Source organism: Muscardinus avellanarius (assembly GCF_963383645.1).
Source record: "Muscardinus avellanarius genome assembly, chromosome: 17".
Taxonomy (NCBI): Eukaryota; Metazoa; Chordata; class Mammalia; order Rodentia; family Gliridae; genus Muscardinus; species Muscardinus avellanarius.
This window is the reverse complement of record NC_137803.1, coordinates 28793693-28816743: the sequence shown is the minus strand read 5'-3', so window position 1 is coordinate 28816743 and position 23051 is coordinate 28793693. Positions and strand designations below refer to the sequence as shown.

Sequence of the window (23051 nt, the reverse complement as noted above, 5' to 3'; positions counted from 1 at the left end):
CATTTAGCATGCATGTATCATTGTTTTCAAAAGCAGCTGGCACTAAAACATCAGGTGCACCACAGGATTATAACATGCATTCACTCACAAATAGTAATGTATTATATACACAATGCCTTTAGTAAGGTAGTTGTAACATGTACATGGATATTGTTTATTTACCTATAAAAGAATTTAAAACTAAAATAGAGGACTCCTAAGATTTGAATTGAATAGGGACACTTTTATAAATGACACTACTCAGAGTAGCTCAATTTGAATAGTATTAATTATTTCAAATCTTATTTAAAAATGATCTGAGCAAAGGTGCCAAATTCTAAAGCCAGCCAACCTGATGGAAATAGGGTACAATTTGAAATCAGGATAAGATGACAAGTATTCAAGATTCAAAATATAATATTGAAAAACAAATAATATTCAAAAATAAAAATACTGGCTATCATAATACTACCTATTCTAAGAGGGCTTATAACTTTGAAATTAGCTGTTCATGCTATTAAATACAAATTAAACATATGTAAGAAATACTGAGTACTGTAAATACTAAACTACTATATAGACATACTACAATTATAATTACAACTTCATAATTTCAAGAAGCTGTGTAATTAAAATAAAATTAATGAAAAAGTTCAGGCTTAAGAGATGATTTTGTACTCTTCCTGTTTGGCCTGCATATTCTTTTGGCCCAGAGTAAACAACCAGAACTTCCAAGAAAAGTATCTTGAATGTATTTAAGAAACAAATCAACATTATTGACCTTATGGCCATCTTACCAACAAGTAATGAGATGCAAAAGAGACAAAAAGATTAAGGTTCAAATCTCCAAACACTGCCAGTTAACTACTGTATGCTTAATGACTGAGGCTGGAAAGGATGTTATAAAGTATAACATTTTAGAAACTTAAAATAGGACCATGATGAAAATGGGAGGTGGTATGAAAACTCTGGACCTCTAGTCATTTGTTCCCTTGGTTAAAATAGTATCATAGCTCAGATTATCAAATTATGGAAATAATAAATGATACATCTGCATCCGCATGGTGTGTGTATGTGTGTGTTACTGTGGATTGGACCACCCAGGGGTGGTCTACCACTGAACCATACCCCCAGCCTTATTTTATTTTTAGTTTAAAACAGGGTCTCACTGACCCTGTTTCAAAAAAATAAAGAATAAAAATTAGGGCAGGGTGTGTAGCTTAGAGGTAGAATGCCAATGGGCTCCATACTCAGTACTAAAAAAAAGGGTCTCACTAAGTTTTGGAGCACCTAAGTTGCTGAGGGTGGTCTCACACACTTGACATTGCATGACACTCTAAATAACTGATAACTATTTCATAACTTGATTTAAATGTTAAACCATGAACTGGGTATGGTGGCGACATCTGCAATCCTAGCATTTGGGTGGCTACCAGAGTATCATGGTTTGCACACAGCCTCAGCTACTTAGTGAGACCCTCCACAACTTAGCGAGACCCTGTTTCAAAATAAAGAATAAAAAAAGGGTAGGGGATGAACTCGGAAGGTCGAACGTTCTTGGGTTTCATCCCCAGACTCGGAAAAAAAAGGTAAGCCACTTAAATAACCAGAGACGATTTAGACAATGAGGTCCTTTAAAAACTGGTTTGTAGAGCCAGGCGTGGTGACACATGCTTGTAATCCCAGCATTTGGGAGGCTGAGACAGGAAGATTGTGATTCTTGGACAGCCTCAGCTCCTTAGTGAGGCCCCCCATAACTTAGTGAGACCCTGTTCAAAATAAAGAATAAAAAATAGGGTAGGGCGTGTAGCTCGGAGGTCAATTTCCTCTGGGTTCCATCCCCAGATCCGAAAACAACAACAACAACAACAACAACAACAACAACAACTGATTTGTGTTATGACATAAGGACCATGTCTAGCTGTTATTCCACACTACATGACAAAAATGGAGATACAAGCTGGGTGTGGTGGCAGACATATGTAATACCAGAACTGGGAGGCTGAGACAGGAGGATTTCAGGTTTTAGACCAACTTTGGTAACTTACTGAGAATTTATTTATTTTTTTTAAAGAGATAAAAAAAGAGAATCAGGCTAGGGCTTAGCTCAGGGTTAGGATACCCTTGGGTTCAATACCAGTACCATAAAAAACAAACAACCACCCCTTCAAACCCAGACACTGGAAATGTGGAAAACAAAGTCACCTTGAGAACACATATACTGTTTTGTTGGCGATTATGCCAGTCTCAGAAAAATAACATATTAGAGTTTAGAAATCTTAAGATTAAAAACTGATCAATTATAGCTGGTGTGGTAGTACACACCTATAATCTCAGAACTTAGAAGGTTGAGACAGGAGGATCACAGGTTCAAGACCAGCTTCAGAAATGTAGTAAGGCCCCTTAGCAAATTAGTTAGACTCTGTTTAAAACTAAAATATAAAACAGGGATTGGAATATAGCTCACAGGCAGGGTATCCCCAAAATAAATACATAAAAATTACCCAAAAAACCCCTATCAATTAGGCACACATCTTGGCACATGCCTGTAATATCAGTGATTGGAAGGCTCAGACAGGAGGATTCAAAGGTCTGAAGCCAGCTCCAGCAGTTTAGTAAGGCTCTCAGCAACTTAGCAAGACCCTGTTTTAAACTAAAAAGACGGATCACATGCTTGTAATACCAGTACTTGGGAGGCTGAGAGAGGAGAATCACAGGTTTGAGGACAGTCTTGACAATGCAGAAAGATTCTCAGCAATCTAGTGAGACCTTGTTTTAAACTAAAAAATAAAATAGGGCTGGGGGGGTGTGACTCAAAGGGTAAAACTATCCCCTCATTCAATCGACTACCACAAAGATAAGTAAATAAAAATTAAAAATTAAAGGACTGGGGGTATACCTAGGGTAAAACATCCCTGGGTTCAATCCCTAATACCCCACCAAAAACAACAAACAACAACAACAACAACAACAACAACAAAAAAAAAAAAAAAACCTGATCACTTTAGGAGGCATAAAATATACATGAAATAATACCACAGGCCTGTACTTCAAAACACATTTTCCAAAAGTAGATGATAGAGGAAAGTCATCTTCTGAAGAATGATCTGCCTAGGTAAGAATCAAGTGGTTTCTAGGTCTCCAATGGTACCTAAAGGTCTAAAACCACAAGCAGGATGTGTGAAATTAGAAAAGTCAAGCTGGGCATGGGGGCCATGCTTGTAATTCCAGCTTGGGAGGCTGAGAGAGGAGGATCGCATATTTGTAGCCATCCTCAGCTACTGAATGAGGCCCTCTACAACATAGTGAGATCCTGTTTCAATTAAAAAACTAGAGGTGGGGGTGTGGCCCAGAGGTAGAATGCCTCTGAGTTCAATCACCAGCAGCACTGGGGAAAAAAAGAGAGAGAGAGAGAGAGAGAGAAAAAAAAAAGAAAAAGAAAAGGCAGAATATGGAGGGGGAAACAGAAAATATGAGATATGTAGTTATATATCCTTAGCTGGCTTAGCTGGGCAACAAAGCAACCATTCAGTTTTCAAGGAATGGGGCAAGAATATAACATCTCAGCTGGGTGTGGTGCCACACGCTTGTAATCCCAGCATTCCGGAGCCTGAGACTGGAGGATCACAGTTTGTGGATAGCCTCAGCTACTTAGTGAGGCTCTCTGCAACTTAGTGAGACCCTATTTCAAAATAAAGAATAAAAAATAGGGCAGGGGATGTAGCTTGGAGATCAAATGCCCCTGGGTTCCATCCCCAAACCAGAAGAAAAAAAAAAAAAAAAAAGCTGGGCATGGTGGTACATGCTTGTAACCCCAGCATTTGGCATCTGGGAGGCTAAGAAAGGAGAATCATGGTTCGTGGACAGCCTCAACTACTTAGTGAGGCCCTTTGCAATTCAGTGAATTTACTATTCAAAATAAAGAATACAAAATAGGGCTGGAGGGGTGCTTTGAAGGTAGAATGACCCTTTCATTCCCAGTACTGCAAATACATAAATATAAGTAAATAAAAACTTTCTAAACATTTTAGTTGGTATCAGTTTCTTCTGGCAGGAATTATAAAACTGTATTCAATATTCCACTAAATACGCAAAGAAAGGGTCTAGTATTGTCATCAAAATGGCTAACAAAATTTTTTTCTAGGTAGAGGTTTTTCACGTTTTTGTTAGTGTTCTGTGAAACTGTTCTCAAGAATAATTCTTACTACAACAAAATGCACCTTAAATATAGCTGCTCATAAGCCAGGCATGGTGGTGCATGATCATAATCCCAGTACGATGAGACAGAAGAATCCCAAGTTCTTGGCCAGCTTCAGCTAACTTAGCAAGGACCTCCGCAACTTAGTGACATCCTGTTTTAAAATAAAGAATAAAAAAACAGAGCTGGGGGTGTAGCTCAGAAGTAAAATGCCCAAGACCTTAAAAAAAAATTCAAACTATAATTTACAAAGTTTTTCTGATTTTACATTCTCTTTTCTTTCTTATTGACTAAAAAGTCCTATGATAAATGTACACAAGAGAAAAAATTCTAGGTGTTTTTCTAGACATGAGAATATAAAAATAATATCCAGAAATAAAACCTCAAGAGTAGGAAAGGATCACAGACAACATGATGATAGCATAAGCCTCTACTATAACATTTTGATAGGTGGTTATCTACTCTGCCTTGCTAAAGGAAATGTGATTTTAACATAAAACATCAACTTTTAAAAAAATCGGTAAAGTGTTAGTTATACATCACAATCAGTTCAGCATGATAGAAGCATATGTGCATGTCGTTCTTGGCGTATTGCCCTCCAGATCCCAGCCAGTGAAACGTGAAGGAAGAGACAGACCTAATAATGGTATGTGCATATGACTGTATCACTATGAACCTCACTGTCCTGTATAATTACAATGCACCAATTAAAAAAACTCAACTATTGTTAGGTGTGGTGATGCATGTCTGTTAATACCAGTACTTGGGAGGCTGAGACAGGAGCATTACAGGTTCAAGTTGCTCTAGCAACTTAGGGAGACTCTCCACACCCTAGTGAGACCCTATTTCAATATAAACAATACAAAGTGCTGAGGTGATACTCAGAGGTAGAATTCCTCTGGGTTCAATCTCCACAAATGCAAAGTTTTCCACTTATCTCTTTCCTTCAATAGATATACATCTAACTGAACGTGACCATAAAGAAAAAAATCTGGAGCTGGGCATGGTGGTGCACGCTTTTAATCCCTGGGTTTGGGAGGCTGAGACAGGAGAATCACACAGGTTCAAAGCCAGCCTCAGTTACTTAGTGAGGCTCTCAGCAAATTAGTGAGACCCTGTTCCTAAATAAAATATAAAATAGGTCTGGGAGTATAGCCTGAAGGTAGAAAAGCTCCTGGGTTCCACCCCCAGTACCACCAAAAAAAAAAAAAAAAAAAGCAAATCTCAGGGCCAGGATGTAGCTTAGTGGTAAAGTGCCTGCTTTGCAGGTGTGGCACTCTGGGTTCAATCCCCAGATTCAAAAGGATAAAAAAAAAGGCCCCTTGAAAAAAAAAAAAAAAAAGCTAAGAACAAACAACAACAACAACAAAACCTTTAAGCTGTGCATGATGGCACATGCTTGTAATCCCAGCATTTGCAAAGCTGAGACAGGAGGATCGCGATTCATAGACAGCCTCAGCTACTTACTGAGGCCCTTTGCAACTCAGTGAGACCCTGTTTCAAAATAAAGAATAAAAATTAGGGCTGGAGGTATAGCTCAGAGGTAGAATGTCCCTGGGCTCCATTCCCAGTACCACAAAAAATAAAAATAAAGAATAAAAATCTGAGCTGGGTGTGGTTGTGCACCCTTGTAATCCTAGTACTTGGGAGGCTGAGACAGGAGATCACAGGTTTGCAGCCAGCCTCAGCTACTTAGTAAGACTGATTTAAAAATAAAGAATAAAAAAAAATAGGACAGGGGTGTCCTCAGTTCAATCCCCAATACCATACACACATACACAAAAAGTAAAAATCCAGCTAATCATTGTTTCCCTTTTAAGAACTACAAGAGACTTGGAAGGGATGAAAACCTGGTGCCCGTGGATCTGAATAAGAACTGCCTCAGGAACACTTAAAACATGAACGATGTCCCTTCTGATAAACACTAGCAGGACCCTGGCTTGTGGATCTGAACTGACTCAAAAATGGCTTTGCCATGGACTGTGTCCCTTCTTATAAGACACCAACATGACCCTGAAGTGCTTTTAAAAGGGGCTTGACCTTTGTTCAGGGCTTGTTCCTAAATTTTTAAGCTTATTTTAAAGCTTCTTGATTTGCTAGGAAATCAACAAATTATTTTTCCTTCTTCCTAAAACTTGTCCCAATTATTTGATTGGTCAAACTGGGGCAGGTACCAGGATTCAGTCACAGAGACTATTCATCCATCTTATCCCAGGTTCTGCTACTCACACCTTCCTTCCTGTTCCCCTTGTCTGGAAGCACTTATTAACACACTTCGTGATTAATACTAATTAAAATACTCTTAAATAGAGCAACATAATCTAAAATAAAACTGGCTCAGTGCATACCCTGAACACTATGTTTCTTTTATTAATCATAAGAACAAATCAGCTTAAGCAGTGGAGCCTTTAAAAGACTTTGAAATTCTCATATTTCAAAGAGTTTCTATCAGAAATAGCATTTACTGGATGCCTTTTAAGCATCTATTAAATTGTTTTTATGATAAAATCCAGTGCATTATTTTCTATTATAGCATTCCTAGAATAAACTCTTAGTCACAGCATACTATTTTTTTTTTTTTTTTAGGTACTGAGGATGGAACCCAGTGTCATTCTACCTCCAAACTACACCCTCCAGCCCTATTTTTTTATTCTTTGAAACAGGGTCTCACAGAGTTGCAAAGGGCCTCACTAAGTAGCTGAGGTTGGCCACAAACCTGGATCCTCATGTCTCAGCCTCCCAAATGCTAGAATTACGTGTGCCACCATGACTGGCTTCACAGTATACTATTTTAATATATAACTATATGATCACTTCCTAATATTGAGTTCAGAATTTTCATTGATCTTTCTATGTAAGCTTATTCTTCTGTATAGGTATTAATGTGTAAATCTAGCTTGTTTATTAAGGGTTATACTGACTTCATGAAAAGAGATGTGTAGGCTGGGCGTGGTGGTGCACACTTGTAATCCCCGCACTTGGGAGGCGGAGACAGGAAGATCGCGCAGGTTCGAAGCCAGCCTCGGTGGCTTAAGAGACCCTGTTTCCAAATAAAAATATAAAAATAGGTCTGGGAGTGTAACCTTGGAGGAAGAAGGTTTCTATCCCCAGTATCACCCCCCCCCAAAAAAAAAGAGAGAGAGAGAGATGTGTAGCTGCAATTTATACAGACTTTTAAAATCAAAATGTTCATGCATTATTCATTCAATCACAAATTTCTAACAAATCTATCAATAATAGTTTTGGTTTTCTTTTCAACCTAGATGATGGGTCTTAACATCTATTTCTACCCTAGCTGACCAGAGATATAAGCTATCTTTATTGCTCTGCATACAGTGGTCATTTTAGATTTCATCATTCCCATGTATGTACCATTGCTTCAGTTAGTTTCATGTACTTATTAAGTACTAATAAAAATGTGGTACAGGACACAGAGGATAGACCTGGTGGCATACTATCCCAGCAGCTCTATACAATTACATCAATTCATGAGTTAGTACCACTATGCAGTTTTAAACAAGGCATGACTCCACAACACCTAAAACTCATTTTACAGGATATTCTAAATGATATCTTTAGAAAGTAAAATCTAGAAATACCATATCTAAGCCTTCTAATTCTAAACACTTCAAAATTATATTTAAAATTTCTCATTTGCCATTTAAAGTACAGAAATGCCAATCAAATTATTTCGAAGAAGTAACAGAAGGAGCATGGCAGAAACCCTTGTTGAATTACTTCCCTCATTTTTTACTGCACTCAAAATGTTTGCCAGGTGTGGTACACCCTTGTAATCCCAGTGCTTGGGAGGCGGAGACAGGAGGATTGCACAGGTTTGAAGCCAGCCTCAGCTACTGAGTGAGGCTCTCAGCAACTTAGTGAAACCCTGTTTCCAAATAAAGTATAAAATAGGTTTAGGACTATAGCTTGGAGGTAGAAAAGCCCCTGGGTTCCACCCCCAGTACAAATAAATAAATAAATAAATAAATAAATAAATAAATAAATAAATAAATAAATAAAATGTTCAAGTTAAACAGGTAAAAGAAGCCAGGTATGGTGGTGCACAACTGAAATCCCAAGGCTGAGATAGGAGGGCTGTAACTACCCTAAGCAACTTAGTGAGACCCTCTGCAACTTTGAGGCCCTGTTTCATCATAAAAGAATAAGGCTCCTGGAGGTGTAACTTGGAGGTAGAATGCCTCTGGGTTCCATCCCCAACACACACACACACACACACACACACACACACACACACACACACACACACTAAATATATGCTCCTACTAAGGTGTTTAAATTTATTCTGAAAACATAAGCATTTAAAAAGTGAAAAGTAGATCAAAAGGTTTCATTGTTAAAACAATAAAAAATTATTTCAAAGTAACATTTTAAAAACAACTGTAAAAATGCTGCTCAAATATACTAGGAGTTTAGTACCATGAATATAAAATGTCTTGAATAGGAAATTTAGAGATTAAAAAAAATCAACAATTGCCTAGATTTGGAGAGTGAATGGGATTAAACTGCAAATGAACATTTTTTTAGGTGCTCATTTTTAGGTACTGGAAATACAAGTGATTTGTGATGATTGTAGAACTGTATGAATTTACTAAAAAAAAAAAAATCACTGAATTGAGCTATTCCGTACTTAAGTGTGTTTTGCTGTGATGACACACCTTATGACTCCAGTACTTGGAATGCTGAGACAGGAAAATTGCAGATTTTGAGACCAGCCTCAACAATTTAGCAAGACTTTTAGGATTATAGAATGTCCTCCGAAGAACTCATGTATTAACATTCATGGTGTAATAGGTCGCAAAGGCTGTGAATTAAAACCATTGTGGTGGACTTGGTGATGGCAACTCAGGCAGTGGGGCGTGGCTAGAGAAGGTGGGTTCCTAAGGTACGTATGGCCTTAAGAGACTGCTTGTCTTTGAATCCCCTTGCTTGTTTGTACTCCCTTGTTTCTGGCCTCCATGATGTGAGAGCAGAGCCTTTGTTCTCTCCCTCTCTATGCTTTTTGCCACCATGACCTGAGCTCCACAGACCTGGAATGAAATAGACTAAACTCTGGAATCTCCAACAACTGTGAGCAAATAAATCTTTCTTCCTCTAAGTTGTGTGGTCGGTTGTTTTGCATCATAACAGTGAGAATACTAACCAGGACAGAGATTCTTGGCAACTTAGTGAGAACATGTTTCAAAACAAAAAAATAAGCAGGGGCTGGGGATCTGGGTTGGAGGTCAGTGTCCCTGGGTTCAATCCCTGATACCAAAATAAAAAAAAGTGAATTTTATGGTATGTAAGAAAGCTAGAAGAAAAAAATAAGTGGACTGAGAAACCAGTGACAAGACTAGCATATTCAAGTTTGAAAAAATGTGTTAACAGGTTGTCAAGAAAACTCCCCATTATGTATGTGCCAAAATCTGTGAGAAGCCCCTATTATATTTTCCTACAGGTTGTAATGGTTTCTGCCAGGTGAGACAGAGAACATATGCAGAATGCAACTATTTACCTACACTTTGCTATGGAGAGTGAACAAAGAAGGGATCAGTTCATTGAGTAATGATTATGTGCCTGTCATTGAGGCTAAGTTCTTTCATTATGTCATTAAACCCAATAATAATCCTATGAAGTAGGTATTATTTCACCACATTTTACAGAATTGAAAAAGGTGGCTCAGTAGAGTTAAGGCTTTCAACCCAAAATCACAGAGTAAGGATGCCAAGTGCCAGAATTGGGACCAACTCTTGGAAACTCCCCAATTCCACATTCTATTATACCAGGCTTACTCACATTGGCCTGATACCATAGTTCTTCACAGAAAGGTTCAAGAAAATAAAAGGTATCATGTAGAAAATAAATAGCTCAAACTCTCATATACTAGAAATGTGAATATTTTCTTTATCAAAAGTTGCCTTCCATGCTGGGTGTGGTGGTGCACACTTGTAATCCCAGTGTTTGGAAGGCTGAGACAGAAGGATCACATAGGTTCGAAGCCAGCCTCAGCTACTGAGTGAGGCTCTCAGCAACTTAGTGAGACCCTGTTTCCAAATAAAGTATAAAAAAATAAGCCTGGGAGTGTAGCCCAGAGGTAGAAGACTCCTGGGTTTCACCCCCAATTACACACACACACACACACACACACACACACACACACACACACACACACACAGAGACAGATGCTTTCCTAGAGTATGCTTTCTTGAAAATATTTTAACTGAACAAAAGCAAATTTTACAAACCTATTCTGAGAAGAATTAGTTGCAAGTATAATGAATAGTGAACTATAAATTAACAAACCCTTTGGTTGGGCTGCTTTGTGTTTCTGACATAAAGATGCATTTCCTTTTGGCAGGAGGGTCTTCCTCTTCATCAGAAGAGCTTTCTATTGTTAGGTCAATAACATCCACTTTCTTCTTGTTTGTCTCACTGGCTACAGTCACTGAACACGGCTTACTGAGGACACTTGAACCTGAATAGAGAGAAATAGGAACATCAAAGGTGTAACACTAAGTCTAGCCATGACAGTGTTAACTATGCGTTATATCTGTGACAATACACAGCCAAAGAAGTTACAATCTCTAACCCACAGCTATCAGCTTCTGAATTCCAAATGTTTGTTAAATCACTGCTAATCTGGGAAGGCAGTAACACCTCTAGGGCTAGGAAACTGGTTATGGGATAAGAGTATATAGTTTCACCAACTGCATATTCTCATAGATAAGTGGTTCAGTTAAGTGAGAATCAGGTACTTCCATTCTAGCAATCATGTCTATGTCAAAGAATGTATGAACTCCTCACCGTAAGCCAGAACTTGATATTCTCACCATGATAGGCTGAAAAAACTCTATTTGTCAGTTAAGTTATTCAGACACTTACAGCTTTTCTTATTAATTATCTATTAATTGCCCAAGTTCTATCTGCCTATTAAAACAATGTCATATTATTCCTTATAATCTATTTATTCAAAAAATATGAAGCTAGATGATAAATGGAAAAGCAGCAGCAATTGTCAATTGAATCAATGTGTGTGTGCAGGTGTGTGCGAGCACATGCGTGTGTGTTCGTGTATGCTTCTTGGGACTGAACCCAGGTATTAGTAACTCTAAGCTACACCGCCAACTCTATATAATAAACAGGGTCTCACTCGCGGAGTTGTTGAGGGCCTTTCTAAGTTGCTGAAACTGGCCAAGAACCTGCAATCCTCCTGTTTCAGCCTCCCAAGTACTAGAATTACAAGTGTGGGCCATCATGCCTGGCTAAAATCACACACTTCTCAAAGATGAGGAAAGCCTTGACCACTGCACTCTTAAGTTCGGTACCAATCAGAGGGGAAAAATTAAAATCTATTATTCATTACACTATTTGTTACATTTTCAAACAGCTAAAACAAACAGAAATATAATGAGTGAACTGAATTAGATAAAAAGAGACTAATTTTACCAATAAATTTAAATTATTCAAACTGAACTAAGTTCCTGCAACCTAGTGGGATTTGAGGACAAGTACTTATTCAAGGTAACCAAAATTCTTTCCCACAAAAAAATGGAAGAAAACAATGTTTGCTTTCTTAACAACTAACCTATGACTCCATGCAAACTTTTTAATCACACCTCTACCAGAGGTGAAAGAATTCTAAAACTGTCCACATAAATGTTTTTCTAACTTTTCCCTTTATAACACATATGGTCTATTAATAGTATTTTAGGTGAGTTCACTTATTTTAAATATAAAAGATACAATATGAAAAGGGTAAAAGATGGTATAAATTTCTGCATACTTCTTAAGGAGAGAAATTATACGCATCACAGACGATCAAAAGACAAAAGCTGACAACTAAACTCCAAAAGAATTTCTAGGGGCCAAGGTTAATGATATTCCATGAGTTCCATTGCTTTGTTCTCTGTTACTATTGAGCACGTACTTTCTATTTTTGTACATGGTTGGCTGGATACTTTCATAGCTTCTTTCTTCGGTCTCATTGGACACCAAGAACCATCTTCTTGGAATTTGATCTCATCTACATCAGAGCAGTCATTGAGAATTTCCATAAAAAGCCTGTAAACCAATTTAAAAGTACATACATGTCATCATTGGCTTTATTCAAATATGAAGAAATTAAGTGTACATTGGAAATATATATGTCATTTGACCTTTTTTGGGGGGTATTTCAATACTTAACACTTAACAACTATTACGCCCTCTTCCTCCTAGGATTGATAAATTTATTATATTCTTTAATGTGTGTGGAGATGGGAGAAGAACCCAGGGCCTCATGTATGCTAGGCAAGTAATCGACCACTAAACTAAATCCCTAGTCAGGTTTTAGGTCTACCAAAGGCAAAATATAAGTTAAGTGACTTACTGAAGATTGACCATGTCAAGTATCAGTGACTAAACTTAACCTGGAGTCTAGGAGGTACCACTGACAGTTACAAACAACCTTCAGTACAGCACATAAACGTAAGCAAACAGAGGTTATTACACAATAAAATAAGTTATAAGCTTTAATATCAAGAAAAAAGGAACAGGAGTGCGAAGAGGAACAAAAAAAAAAAAAAAAAAAAAAAGAAGTCTTAAAAAACTTAAGAAATCCAGCTATACCTTTCCAAAAGGATAGGTATCAGAGATTACAGTAATATATTTGTATCCATGTTCATAATGGCACAATTCACAATAGCCAAATTATGGAACCAACCTAGGTGTCTATTAACAGATTACAAAATTGTGGTATATACAAACAATGGAATTCTACTTTGCAATAAAGAAACAAATTATGTCATTTGCAGGAAAATCAAGGGGCCAGGAAACATTATGTTTAGTGAAATTAGCAAGTCACAGAAAGTGAAGGATCATATGTTTTCTCTAATATATGCAAGTGAGGAGGTAATTGGAATACAAGAGGGACTTCAGATAATAGAAGAGAAACCTCAGTGAGCCAGGGAAGTGGTCTAGGGGAAAAGGAGGATCAATGAAGGAATTACTTCCACTGACATTATAGACATATGTGAGAATACCAAATGTCAATCTCAACACCCTGTATTGGGAAGGGAAGGAGAATGAGAAGGGCGGGGGAAAATCATGGTGTGCATGTATATCACTATCATTATGACTGACTCATGATGCAAATGTCTGAATAAAAAAGAACTTAAGATAATTAAAAACATACAGATTATTTTTTGTGACCAAACTGGAACTGAAATGGAAGCCAGTATTAGAAAAATAGCTGAAAAATTCCCAGATATTGAAAATTAAACAAAATAGCCAAGGATACAATGTTAACATAAAAACAAAAATTAGAAGATATTATGAACAGAATGAAAATAAAAATAAATTTGCCAATTGTAGCTAAAGCTAACACACACACACACACACACACACACACACACACACACACACACTCAAAAATAAAAAATACTGATTTTGTAGTTAAAAACTTAAGACAAAAATTTTAGGCCCAAATATCTAACAAATATATGAGGAGAAATAAAACTGTTACTTCTTCCTAACTCATTTATACTGGTACTAAATCAGATGAAGACATAAGAAAACTATTTACCAATATCCTTCACAAAATTTTCAAAACAAATTCAACAACAAATAAAAAGGATAACAAATCATGGCCATTTATGCAAGATTAGTTCAAAAGTCAATCAACATGAATTAGCATCTTAACAGGCTACACAACGGAAGGTAGAACATAGAAACAAAAGCCATCTAAATTAAGAAAAACCACAACTGTCATCATGTGAAAATATAGGAATAAATTTGACTGTAAACTGCAGAATATTACTGAGAAATAAACAGAAATCACATGCATGGATCAGGACACAAAACTGCTCTGATCACACAAACTGATCTACAAAGTTAAGGCAAAACAAATTAAACAATCCCAGTTTAATTTCCTTCTAGGCAAGATGATTTTGCAATTTTTATGAAAATGCAAAGGACCTATAATAGCCAAAATAATCTTAAAAGGAATACTGTTGAAAGATTAGTTTGTACTACCTAATTTCCAGAGAGTATATTACTCACATATAGATAGATCAACTGAATGAATCTAGAGACAAATCTAAACATTAATTTCTGGAAAGACAAATAAGGACAAAACAATTTTTTCAGCAAACACTGGTAGAACAACCACAAGTCTAGACACCCCCTAAAAACACCTCTTGATCTTTATCTTACACCATAAACAAAAATTAATTTGCTATAAACCTAAATGTTAAAAGTACATTATAAAACTCCCAAAGGAAGTTTTTGTGACCTTGAGTTAGAGAGCAAAATGTCTAAATCTGACATCAAAGGAACAACCCTTAAGAGAAAAACTTCCAATGAAGAATTCTGTTATTGCCGACCATGGTAGATTCCACGATGGAAGGCTGAGACGGGGTATCGTGGATTTGCGGCCAGCCTCAGCTCCTTAGTGAGGCCCAAAGCAACTTAGTAAGGCCCTGTTTAAAAAATAATAATAAAAAAAATAGGGCTGGGGGTATAGCTCAGAGGTAGAATGCCCCTGGGTTCAATCCCTAGTACCCCCACACACAAATTGTTATTTGAAACACACTGAAATAATAAGGTTAAAATGAAAAGATAAAATGGCAGAAAACATTTGCAAGTAGATTTTTATCTAGAATGTATAAACCATCAAAACTGAATTATATGAACACAACTTGATTTTAAAATCGAACAAAGTTTGAACAGTCACTTTAAAGAAACTACGCAGATGGAAAATAAACACATGCATAGATGCTCAAAACAATAAGAAAAAGGCAAATTAAGTTCACAAAGAGGTACTACCACATATGACTATAAACCCTAGAATTAAAAAGATGAACCATATCAAGTGACGGGAATTCTCATAGACTGCTAATGGGAATATAAAATAGTATAACCATTCTAAAAACAGTCTGCCAAATTTTTAGGCATTTGACCAGGTATTACATTCCATAGAAATTTCCCAAGATAAATAAAAAATAATAGTCCACACAAAGACTCGGGCAAAAATATTCGTAGTTGCTTTGTTACAGTCAAAACCAGAAACAATTAAACATGTAAAAGTTTGTGTGTGTGTGTGCTACATATAATTACCTATATATTGGATGAAATGTAACAGCAATAAAATTAACTGTTGGTACATGCAGCAAAATACATGAATTTCAAGTAAATATGCTTAATAAAAGAATATAAAAAATAAGTACCTATGTTACCACAAAAAGTAATCTACAATAAAAGAAAGCATATCAGTGTTTGCCTCAGGACTTAGTAAAAGAGAAAGATAAGAAAGATATATAGAAAACTTTGGGGAGGCTGGATATGTTCATTATCTTGTTTGGGTAAGGATTTCATGGGTGTACATATGTAGAGGTTAAAATTTATCAAAATACATGCTTTATCAATGTGAAGTTCTTATACCTCAACAGAGACAGAAATAAGGGGAAAAATGCTTCATCTGTGACACATTTTTCCCCCCAATCACACTAAACTTAAAAGAATGTATGAGGTAATGCAAGCAGTCCAAAGAAGAACTTATTCAATAAACACTGACACTATTAACAATCTGAATGGCAGAATGGGGAAGTACCTCCCTAAATGGAATCACCTATTCCTTACCCTAAAGTTTCTTCCCCTTCCCCAATTTTCCTCACAGTGTGGTATTCTTTGATTTCATAACACTTAATAACTTATGCAATTTTTTACTGTATTCCACACTATAATCTAGTCCGCATTTTAGATCCAGTATCTGATAGCAATCAACAATGATATCGTATTGAATGAATTCTTGAAGAAATATATCAAAGAACTGCACATGAATGAAAGAAAAATCATAAATGTATCTGACGAAAAGCAAGTAAGCCGGGTATAGTGGTGTACACTTATCTCAGCCTTTGGGAAGCTGAGATGGGAGGACTGCGGTTCATGGGCAGCCTCAGCTACCTAGCGAGGCCCTTTGCAACTGAATGAGACCCTGTTTCAAAATAAAGAATAAAAAATAGGGCTGGGCATGTAGCTCTGAGGTAGAATGCCCCTGGGTTCCACACCAAGTACCACACACATAAAAAATGAAAGTAAATGTTTAAATAAAATTTTTAGAGCTTTCTAAACACATTAAGGACAGAAATAGATCCGATTAAATAAAAATGTAAAACTTCTAAATACAAAAAAGCATGCCACAATACAAATAAAATAACAAATATATTAGCACCTGTAGATAAAGAAGCTAATACCCTTATTATATAACAACTACTTATAAATCAATGAGATGAATAATGTCACAGTAAAAGGAACATTGACAGTTTCTTCATAAAAAATATGATGATCAACACATGAAATAAAAAAATTCTTAATTTTTAAAATAGAAGCAAAAATCAAAACAAGCTAGTTTTCAATTAGGAACTCAGTGAACATTTTAAAAATAAGGTTTAGCTGGGCATAGTCCCAGTACTTGGGAGGCTGAGACAGGAAGATCTGGGTTGACGGCTAGCCTCAGCTACATAGTGAGGCCCTCTGCAACTTAGTGAGACCATTTTTCAAATTAAAGAATGGAAAATCGGGTTGGAAATGCAGTTCAGAAGTAGAATGCCCCTGCGTTCAATTCCCAGCACCATGACTAAATAAATACATAAATAAATAAGGTTTAATATGTAAGACTGGCAAGAGGACTGAAAAGGGACTATATGCGTGTTAGCAGCAGATTGAAAAGATTTATTATAGTAAAACAGCTCTTTCTGAGAAGCATCATGATAATACTAAAAATTTCAAAGTTTAACACTTTCATTCAGCATTTCTATTTCTAAAAACTTATGCCACTTCAAAAAAAATGTTCATAACAGAGCCAAGCGTACTGGCTCACATTTGTAATCTCAGCATTTGGGAGGCTGATACAAGAGGATCACAGTTCAAGGCCAACCTTAGCGATTTAGGCCCTTTGCAACTCAGTGAGATCCTATTTCCAAAAAAAAAAAAAAAAAAAAAAAAATAGACCTAGGGGTATAGCTCAAAGGTAGAATGTCCTTGGGTTCTATCCCCAGTATCTATCTATCTATCTATCTCTATCTCCCTCTCTCTCTCTCTCTCTCTCTCTCTCTCTCTCTCTCTCTCTCACACACACACACACACACACACACACACACACACACACACAAAGTTTCTAACATAAAATAAAAGAAGCAGAAAATAAAGGCCAGGCATGGTGGCGCACCCTTGTAATTCCAGTACTTGGAAGGCTGAGGCAGGAAGGTCACAAATTTGCAGCCAGCCTCAGCTACTTAAGTGAGGTCCTCTGCAACTTAGTGAGACCATGTTTCAAAATAAAGAATAAAAAATAGGGCTGGGGGTATAGCTCAGAGATAGAATGCCCCTGGGTTCCACCCCTAGTACCACAAAAAAGAAAGAAAAGAGAAAAGAAAAGAAAAAAGAAAGAAGGAAGGAAGGAAGGAAGGAGAGGAAAGAAGGGGAAAGGAAGTGAAGAAAGAAAAAGTAGAAACAAAAATATGGACAATTAACTGTTTAGTAAACTCAACCTAAAAGTATTAAGGCATGAAAGAACATGACATATGCAACTATGGGGTAGTTTAAACGCAATCTACAAAAATTCTACAGCCACACAAAATGCCAACTTCAAAAAGTGTTCCTATCAGCCAAGCGTGGTGGTGCACACTTGTAATCCCAGCGCTTGGGAGGCTGAGACAGGAAGATTGCACAGGTTCGAAGCCAGCTTCAGCTACTGAGTGAGGCTCTCAGCAACTTAATAAGACCCTGTTTCAAAATAAAGTATAAAAATTAGAAAAGCCCCTGGGTTTCACCCCAGTACCACCCAAATAAATAAATAAATAGTGTTCCTATCAAAAGGCAACTTAAAATAGAAAAAGCAGGCTGGGCATGGTGGTACACGCTTGTAATCCCACTACTTGGGAGGCTGAGACAGGAGGATTGAAAGTTCACAGCCAGATTCAGCTACTTAGTGAGGTCCTGGGCAACTTAATGAGATCCTGTTTCAAAATAATGAATAAAAAACAGGGCTGGGGGTGTAGTTTAGAGGTAGCATGCCCCTCGATACAATCTCCAGTACAGGAAAAAAAAAAAAAAAGTGGAGGAAACAAACAGTATGGAATATCAATCAAGTATTTAGTAAACCCATCCTAAAATTAAGGCACAAGAGGACAAGACAAATACAACTCTCCAATGGTTCGAAAAAATTCTACAAATAGTAGCAATCATCTTCTATACATATTAGTGCTATTAGTGATCTAGGTAAGAAAAATATCACTAAGTAGACTTCTCTATTTCCCACAAACTTTCAAAAAATATGATCTTGGGAAACAAAAACAATAAAAACGTATATACAAGAATATACTTAAGGAGTATGATATTAAACAATCTGACAAAGGTTAATTTATGCACCTGTACCAAAGTTATACTAAAGGCCAATTGTATTACTGCTGCAACTTTTTATAAGTCTGAAATTATTTCAAAATAACTAAAACTATTAAGAAGAGGCGTGATAGAAGGATTGCATGTTCAAGGCCACTGTCAGCAACTTGATGAGAACCTGCTTTAAAAGTAAATAAATAAAAGTTAGCCAGACATAGTAGTTCATACCTGTAGTTGGAAGGCTGAGAAAGGAGGATTGAAGGTTTGAGGACAGCTTCAGTAATTAATGAGACCCTGTTTCAAAATAATGAATAAAAAGGGCTATGGTTTACCCCAGAGGTAAAATGTCCCTGGAGTATACAAGCGTGGTGGTGCACGCTTGTATAATCCCAACACTTGGGAGGTACAGACTGGAGGATTGTGGTTCACAGACAACTTAAGCAAGGCCCTTCCCAACTCAGTGAGACTGTTTCAAAAATAAAGAGACTAAAAATAGGGCTGGGAGTGTAGCTCAAAGGTACAATGACCCTGGGCTCCATCCTCAGTATCAGAAAAAAGCCCCTGGGTTGAAACCTCCATACCAAGACAAGACAGAAAGCAAGGGGTTGGGGATGTAGGGGTACAGCTCAGAGGTAAAATGCCTCTGGGTTTAATACACAGCACAAAATAAAACATAAATCCTGTAGATCTTCAAATACTTAGAACACCCTTTAATATATGCTGAGGGAAAAGTGTATATACAAACAAATCAATATGTAAAGTATGACCTAAATCTTTATAGTACATCAATAACAATAGGATGGGATTGCTGAAAGAAAATACATAACTTAAAAAAATGTCATTTGAAAAAAAAGGACACCTCAGTGTTATGCTTTGGATATGAGAAAAGCTCTTGTGTTGGGAATGCAGCAACGTTCAGTAGTGAAATAATTAGGCAGGCCAGGCATGGCTGGAGGAGGCAGGTGACTGGGGACATGGTCTTTGGGAGTCCATGTGTCCCCAAGTTTCTCTCTCCCTCTCTGCTCCCTAACTGCCAGGAGCTGAGCAGCCTTCTTCCCCACATCCTGCCACTGTGCTATTTCTGCCTTGAAGTCAGCCAATCATGGACTGAATCTTTGAAACCATGAGCCCAAATAAATGCTCCCCCACTACATGTCCTTGTCAGGGGTTTTGGTCACACAGACACAAAGCTAACTAACACATTCACTTATTAAAAATTAATTCCTGTAATTTTCCAAATTCTGATATAAGCCATATGATGTAAGAAATAATGTTTAGAATTTTGTCTCCAGAGTCAGAATAACTTGAGCATGCATTCTAATTTTGACATTTGTGTGCTATTACTTTATCTATCCTCACATCCTGTTCTTTTCAGAGATTAACTTTTTTTTCAAAATGTTCTAGGTAAGAAAAATATCACTAAGTAGACTTCTCTATTTCCCACAAACTTTCATAAAATATGATCTTGGGAAACAAAAATAAAAGAAAACTGAATAAGCTCTTATCTCCAATACAAATCACATAATCCAAAAATGTTTGAAGCATTGACAGACACTCAAAAACTTTGAGGTTTTGAATTTGGAATGTTCAGATTAGGGATGCTCAACTAGTCAAGTCTAGGCAAGTATCCCCAATCTGTAACACTTTGGGTCCCAAGCATCTCAAGCAAGAGATACTCAATATGGATAAAAGAGAAAATACACAAATTTCTGGAAGTTATACTATAGAAAACACAAAATACAAATACTGGAATTTATACTACAACAGAATTTATATTAGGCTGTACTGAAAGAACATGTAGCTAGTAGCTATTAAAAGGGAGATGTGAAGTTGGGAGATGTAGCTCAGTGGTAGAGCTCATGCCTAGCACTTCAATAGGCCCTGTGTAGGATCCCTAGCACACACAAAAGGCAGTGCCATATACTTACCCATCTAATATTAGACTTTCATAGGCAGCTTTTTTGTCACACACAGGACAAATCCAGGTAGGCTTCTTCTCATTCATTTGTAGATAAAGGGCAGCATCAAAACACTGTAGATGTGTACAAGTCACTGCACGACATGGGATTGTCAGCCTCATTTTTCCTAACTGCAGCACAGGGAACACAACAGGGAAACTAGCTCAAAAAGAACAAACCTTCAAAGAAACAGTCACAACAATATGAAGGTGGCATACAAGATAATCAAAATGAAACCCAAACCTAAAAGTATTCCCATCAAGCTTACTTGTTTGTTTCTTTTATTTTGTGGCACTGGAGATTGAACCCAAGGACAGTCTATCTCTGAGCTTCATTCCCAGCCCGATTTTTTATTCTTTATTTTCAAACTGTTTCACAAACTTGCAGAGGGCCTCACAAGTTGCTGAGGATGGCCGCGAATCTGATATCCTACTGTTTCAGCCTCCCAAGTACTGAGATTACAGGCCTGAGCCAATACACCCAGCAAACTTACTTTTTTTTTTAATTCATTAACTGCCTTATGATTTTTGAAAGATGATTTAATTTTTTCAAATTAAGCATTGTACAAATCCACAAATAGAAAAAGGTACAGTGAAAACAAGACTACTCACTTTGTTTCCAGTTTTCCTATTTAAGGGAACCACTGTTCTCCATCTCTGGGACAGCCTTTCATAGATAGCTTATGCATAAATCAAGTATATTTTTTGTGTGTGGGACTAGGGATTGAATCCAGGGACATCATGCCTCTGAGATACACCTCCATCCCTTTTTAATTTTGAAACAGGATCTCACTAAGTTGCTCAGCTGGATTCGAACCTGTGATCCTCCTGTTACAGCCTCCCAAGTAATGAGAGTATAAGTGGGTACCACCATGTCCAGCTAACTAAGCACTTTTTTGGGGGTTTTTTGTGTAATACTGGGGATAAAACCCAGGGGCCCTCTACCTCTAGGAGTGTCCTCTAGGAGTGATATTCCTAGACCTATTTTATATTTTGCTTGGAAACAGGGTCTAAGTTGCTGAGAGCTTCACTAAGTAGCTGAGGCTGGCTTCAAACCTGCAAGATCCTCCTGTCTCAGCCTCCCAAGTACTGGGATTACAAGCGTGCACTATCATGCCCGGCTAATCAAGCATATTTTTAAGAAAATATTTTACCACAAGTGATGGCATACCTTATACACAATTTTGCACCTTACTGCTATCACATAATTGGGTAACTACTACAAAAAGGTATTGTAATTTAGTAAGTAGACTAGTGATGGAAATCTAAATTGTTTCTTTCCTTTTTTTTTTCCCGGTACTGGGGATGGAACCCAGGGGCAGTCTACCTTCAAGCTACACCCCTAGCCCTATATTTTATTCTTTATTTTGAAACAGGGTCTCACTAAATTGCAGAGGGACTCACTAAGTAGCTGAGGCTGGCCAAAAACCCGAATCCTCCTGGCTTCTAAATTGTTTCTTATCTTCCAATATTACAGAAAATAACACAGTAAGTATCTAGGAATAAAATTATGGGGTTAAAGGGAAAACACATTTGTGATGTTTTGTCACTGTCAAACTACTTTCCATCTAGGTACCTACTGATTTATGGACATTTTAATATACTTGGTTCTGCTCAACCTTGTTGATAGTGTTACTGAATTTGATTTTTGCTAATCTGTAGTTGAGAAATACCCCACAAGAGTTGTGAGCACTTCTTTTATAAGTAGTAATTGAATCTGTTTTTACTTCAAGAATTCATTCATAATCTTTTTCATTTTCCATTTGGTTATTCATCTTTTGCTATCTAGTTATAGGAATTCATTATATAAGAAAAATCAGCTATGTGTATGTGATATGAACTGAATTTTCATTTGCTTATAAAATCTGAACATTTCTCTTTACTATTATCCAAATGTGTCACTTTTTCAACTAATTTTTCCGTAACTACAATACTTTGATCAATTCCTATTTCAAGTGATAGAACTCTAATGATACCAAGATAGACAATACCAAATACCAAAATTTTATACCACTCAAATTTTCCTGTATAAATCCTATAACCTCCCAATATATCTCCTTAACAAAAATTTTCTTCATTTATAACCACCAGCTGCTTTGTTGGTTGAAAATTTATTTCTCCCACAGGATACTACAGGATGCAAGGATAGGTTCTATGTCCGTTCGCCTGTGTGATTCCCACTGTCCTAGCACAATGCATGGTATGAACTCAGTACCTGCTGAGCAGGTGGTACAATGAAAAGCAGCAGAGACAATATGGGAAAAAGGAAGAACTTCTTTACATGTACTATAAAGTTTAGAAGAATTCATAGCAGAATTACAATATTCTTAACTTTGCCTGGGTGGTAAAATTTATAGACTGTTCCTTTTTTTATTGTTTGGCTCATCTATAATGTTCTAAGTTTTCTAAAATGAGTATCTGGTAATTTTGTAACTTGGTACCATGTGAGTACTTACCATTAAACCCCTAACACTTTTACATACATAAATTTTATTATTTATGGTACTAAGGATTGAACCCATGGCATCGCATACATGTTAG

The 23051-nt window shown here is 36.9% G+C and overlaps 1 protein-coding gene across 4 annotated transcripts in view; it reads right to left on the bottom strand.

Moving 5' to 3' along the window:
• PIAS2 (protein inhibitor of activated STAT 2) overlaps positions 1 to 23051 on the bottom strand; it is a gene marked incomplete at both ends in the record, with an annotated part of 87933 nt that overhangs the window by 7938 nt on the left and 56944 nt on the right. For all 4 annotated transcript variants that reach the window (XM_080714408.1, XM_080714409.1, XM_080714410.1 and 1 more), the window contains 3 exons: positions 10481 to 10652; positions 12105 to 12238; positions 20482 to 20642. In XM_080714408.1, coding sequence (XP_080570534.1) covers positions 10481 to 10652; positions 12105 to 12238; positions 20482 to 20642 — 467 coding nt within the window. The remainder of the gene's footprint in view (positions 1 to 10480; positions 10653 to 12104; positions 12239 to 20481; positions 20643 to 23051) is intronic.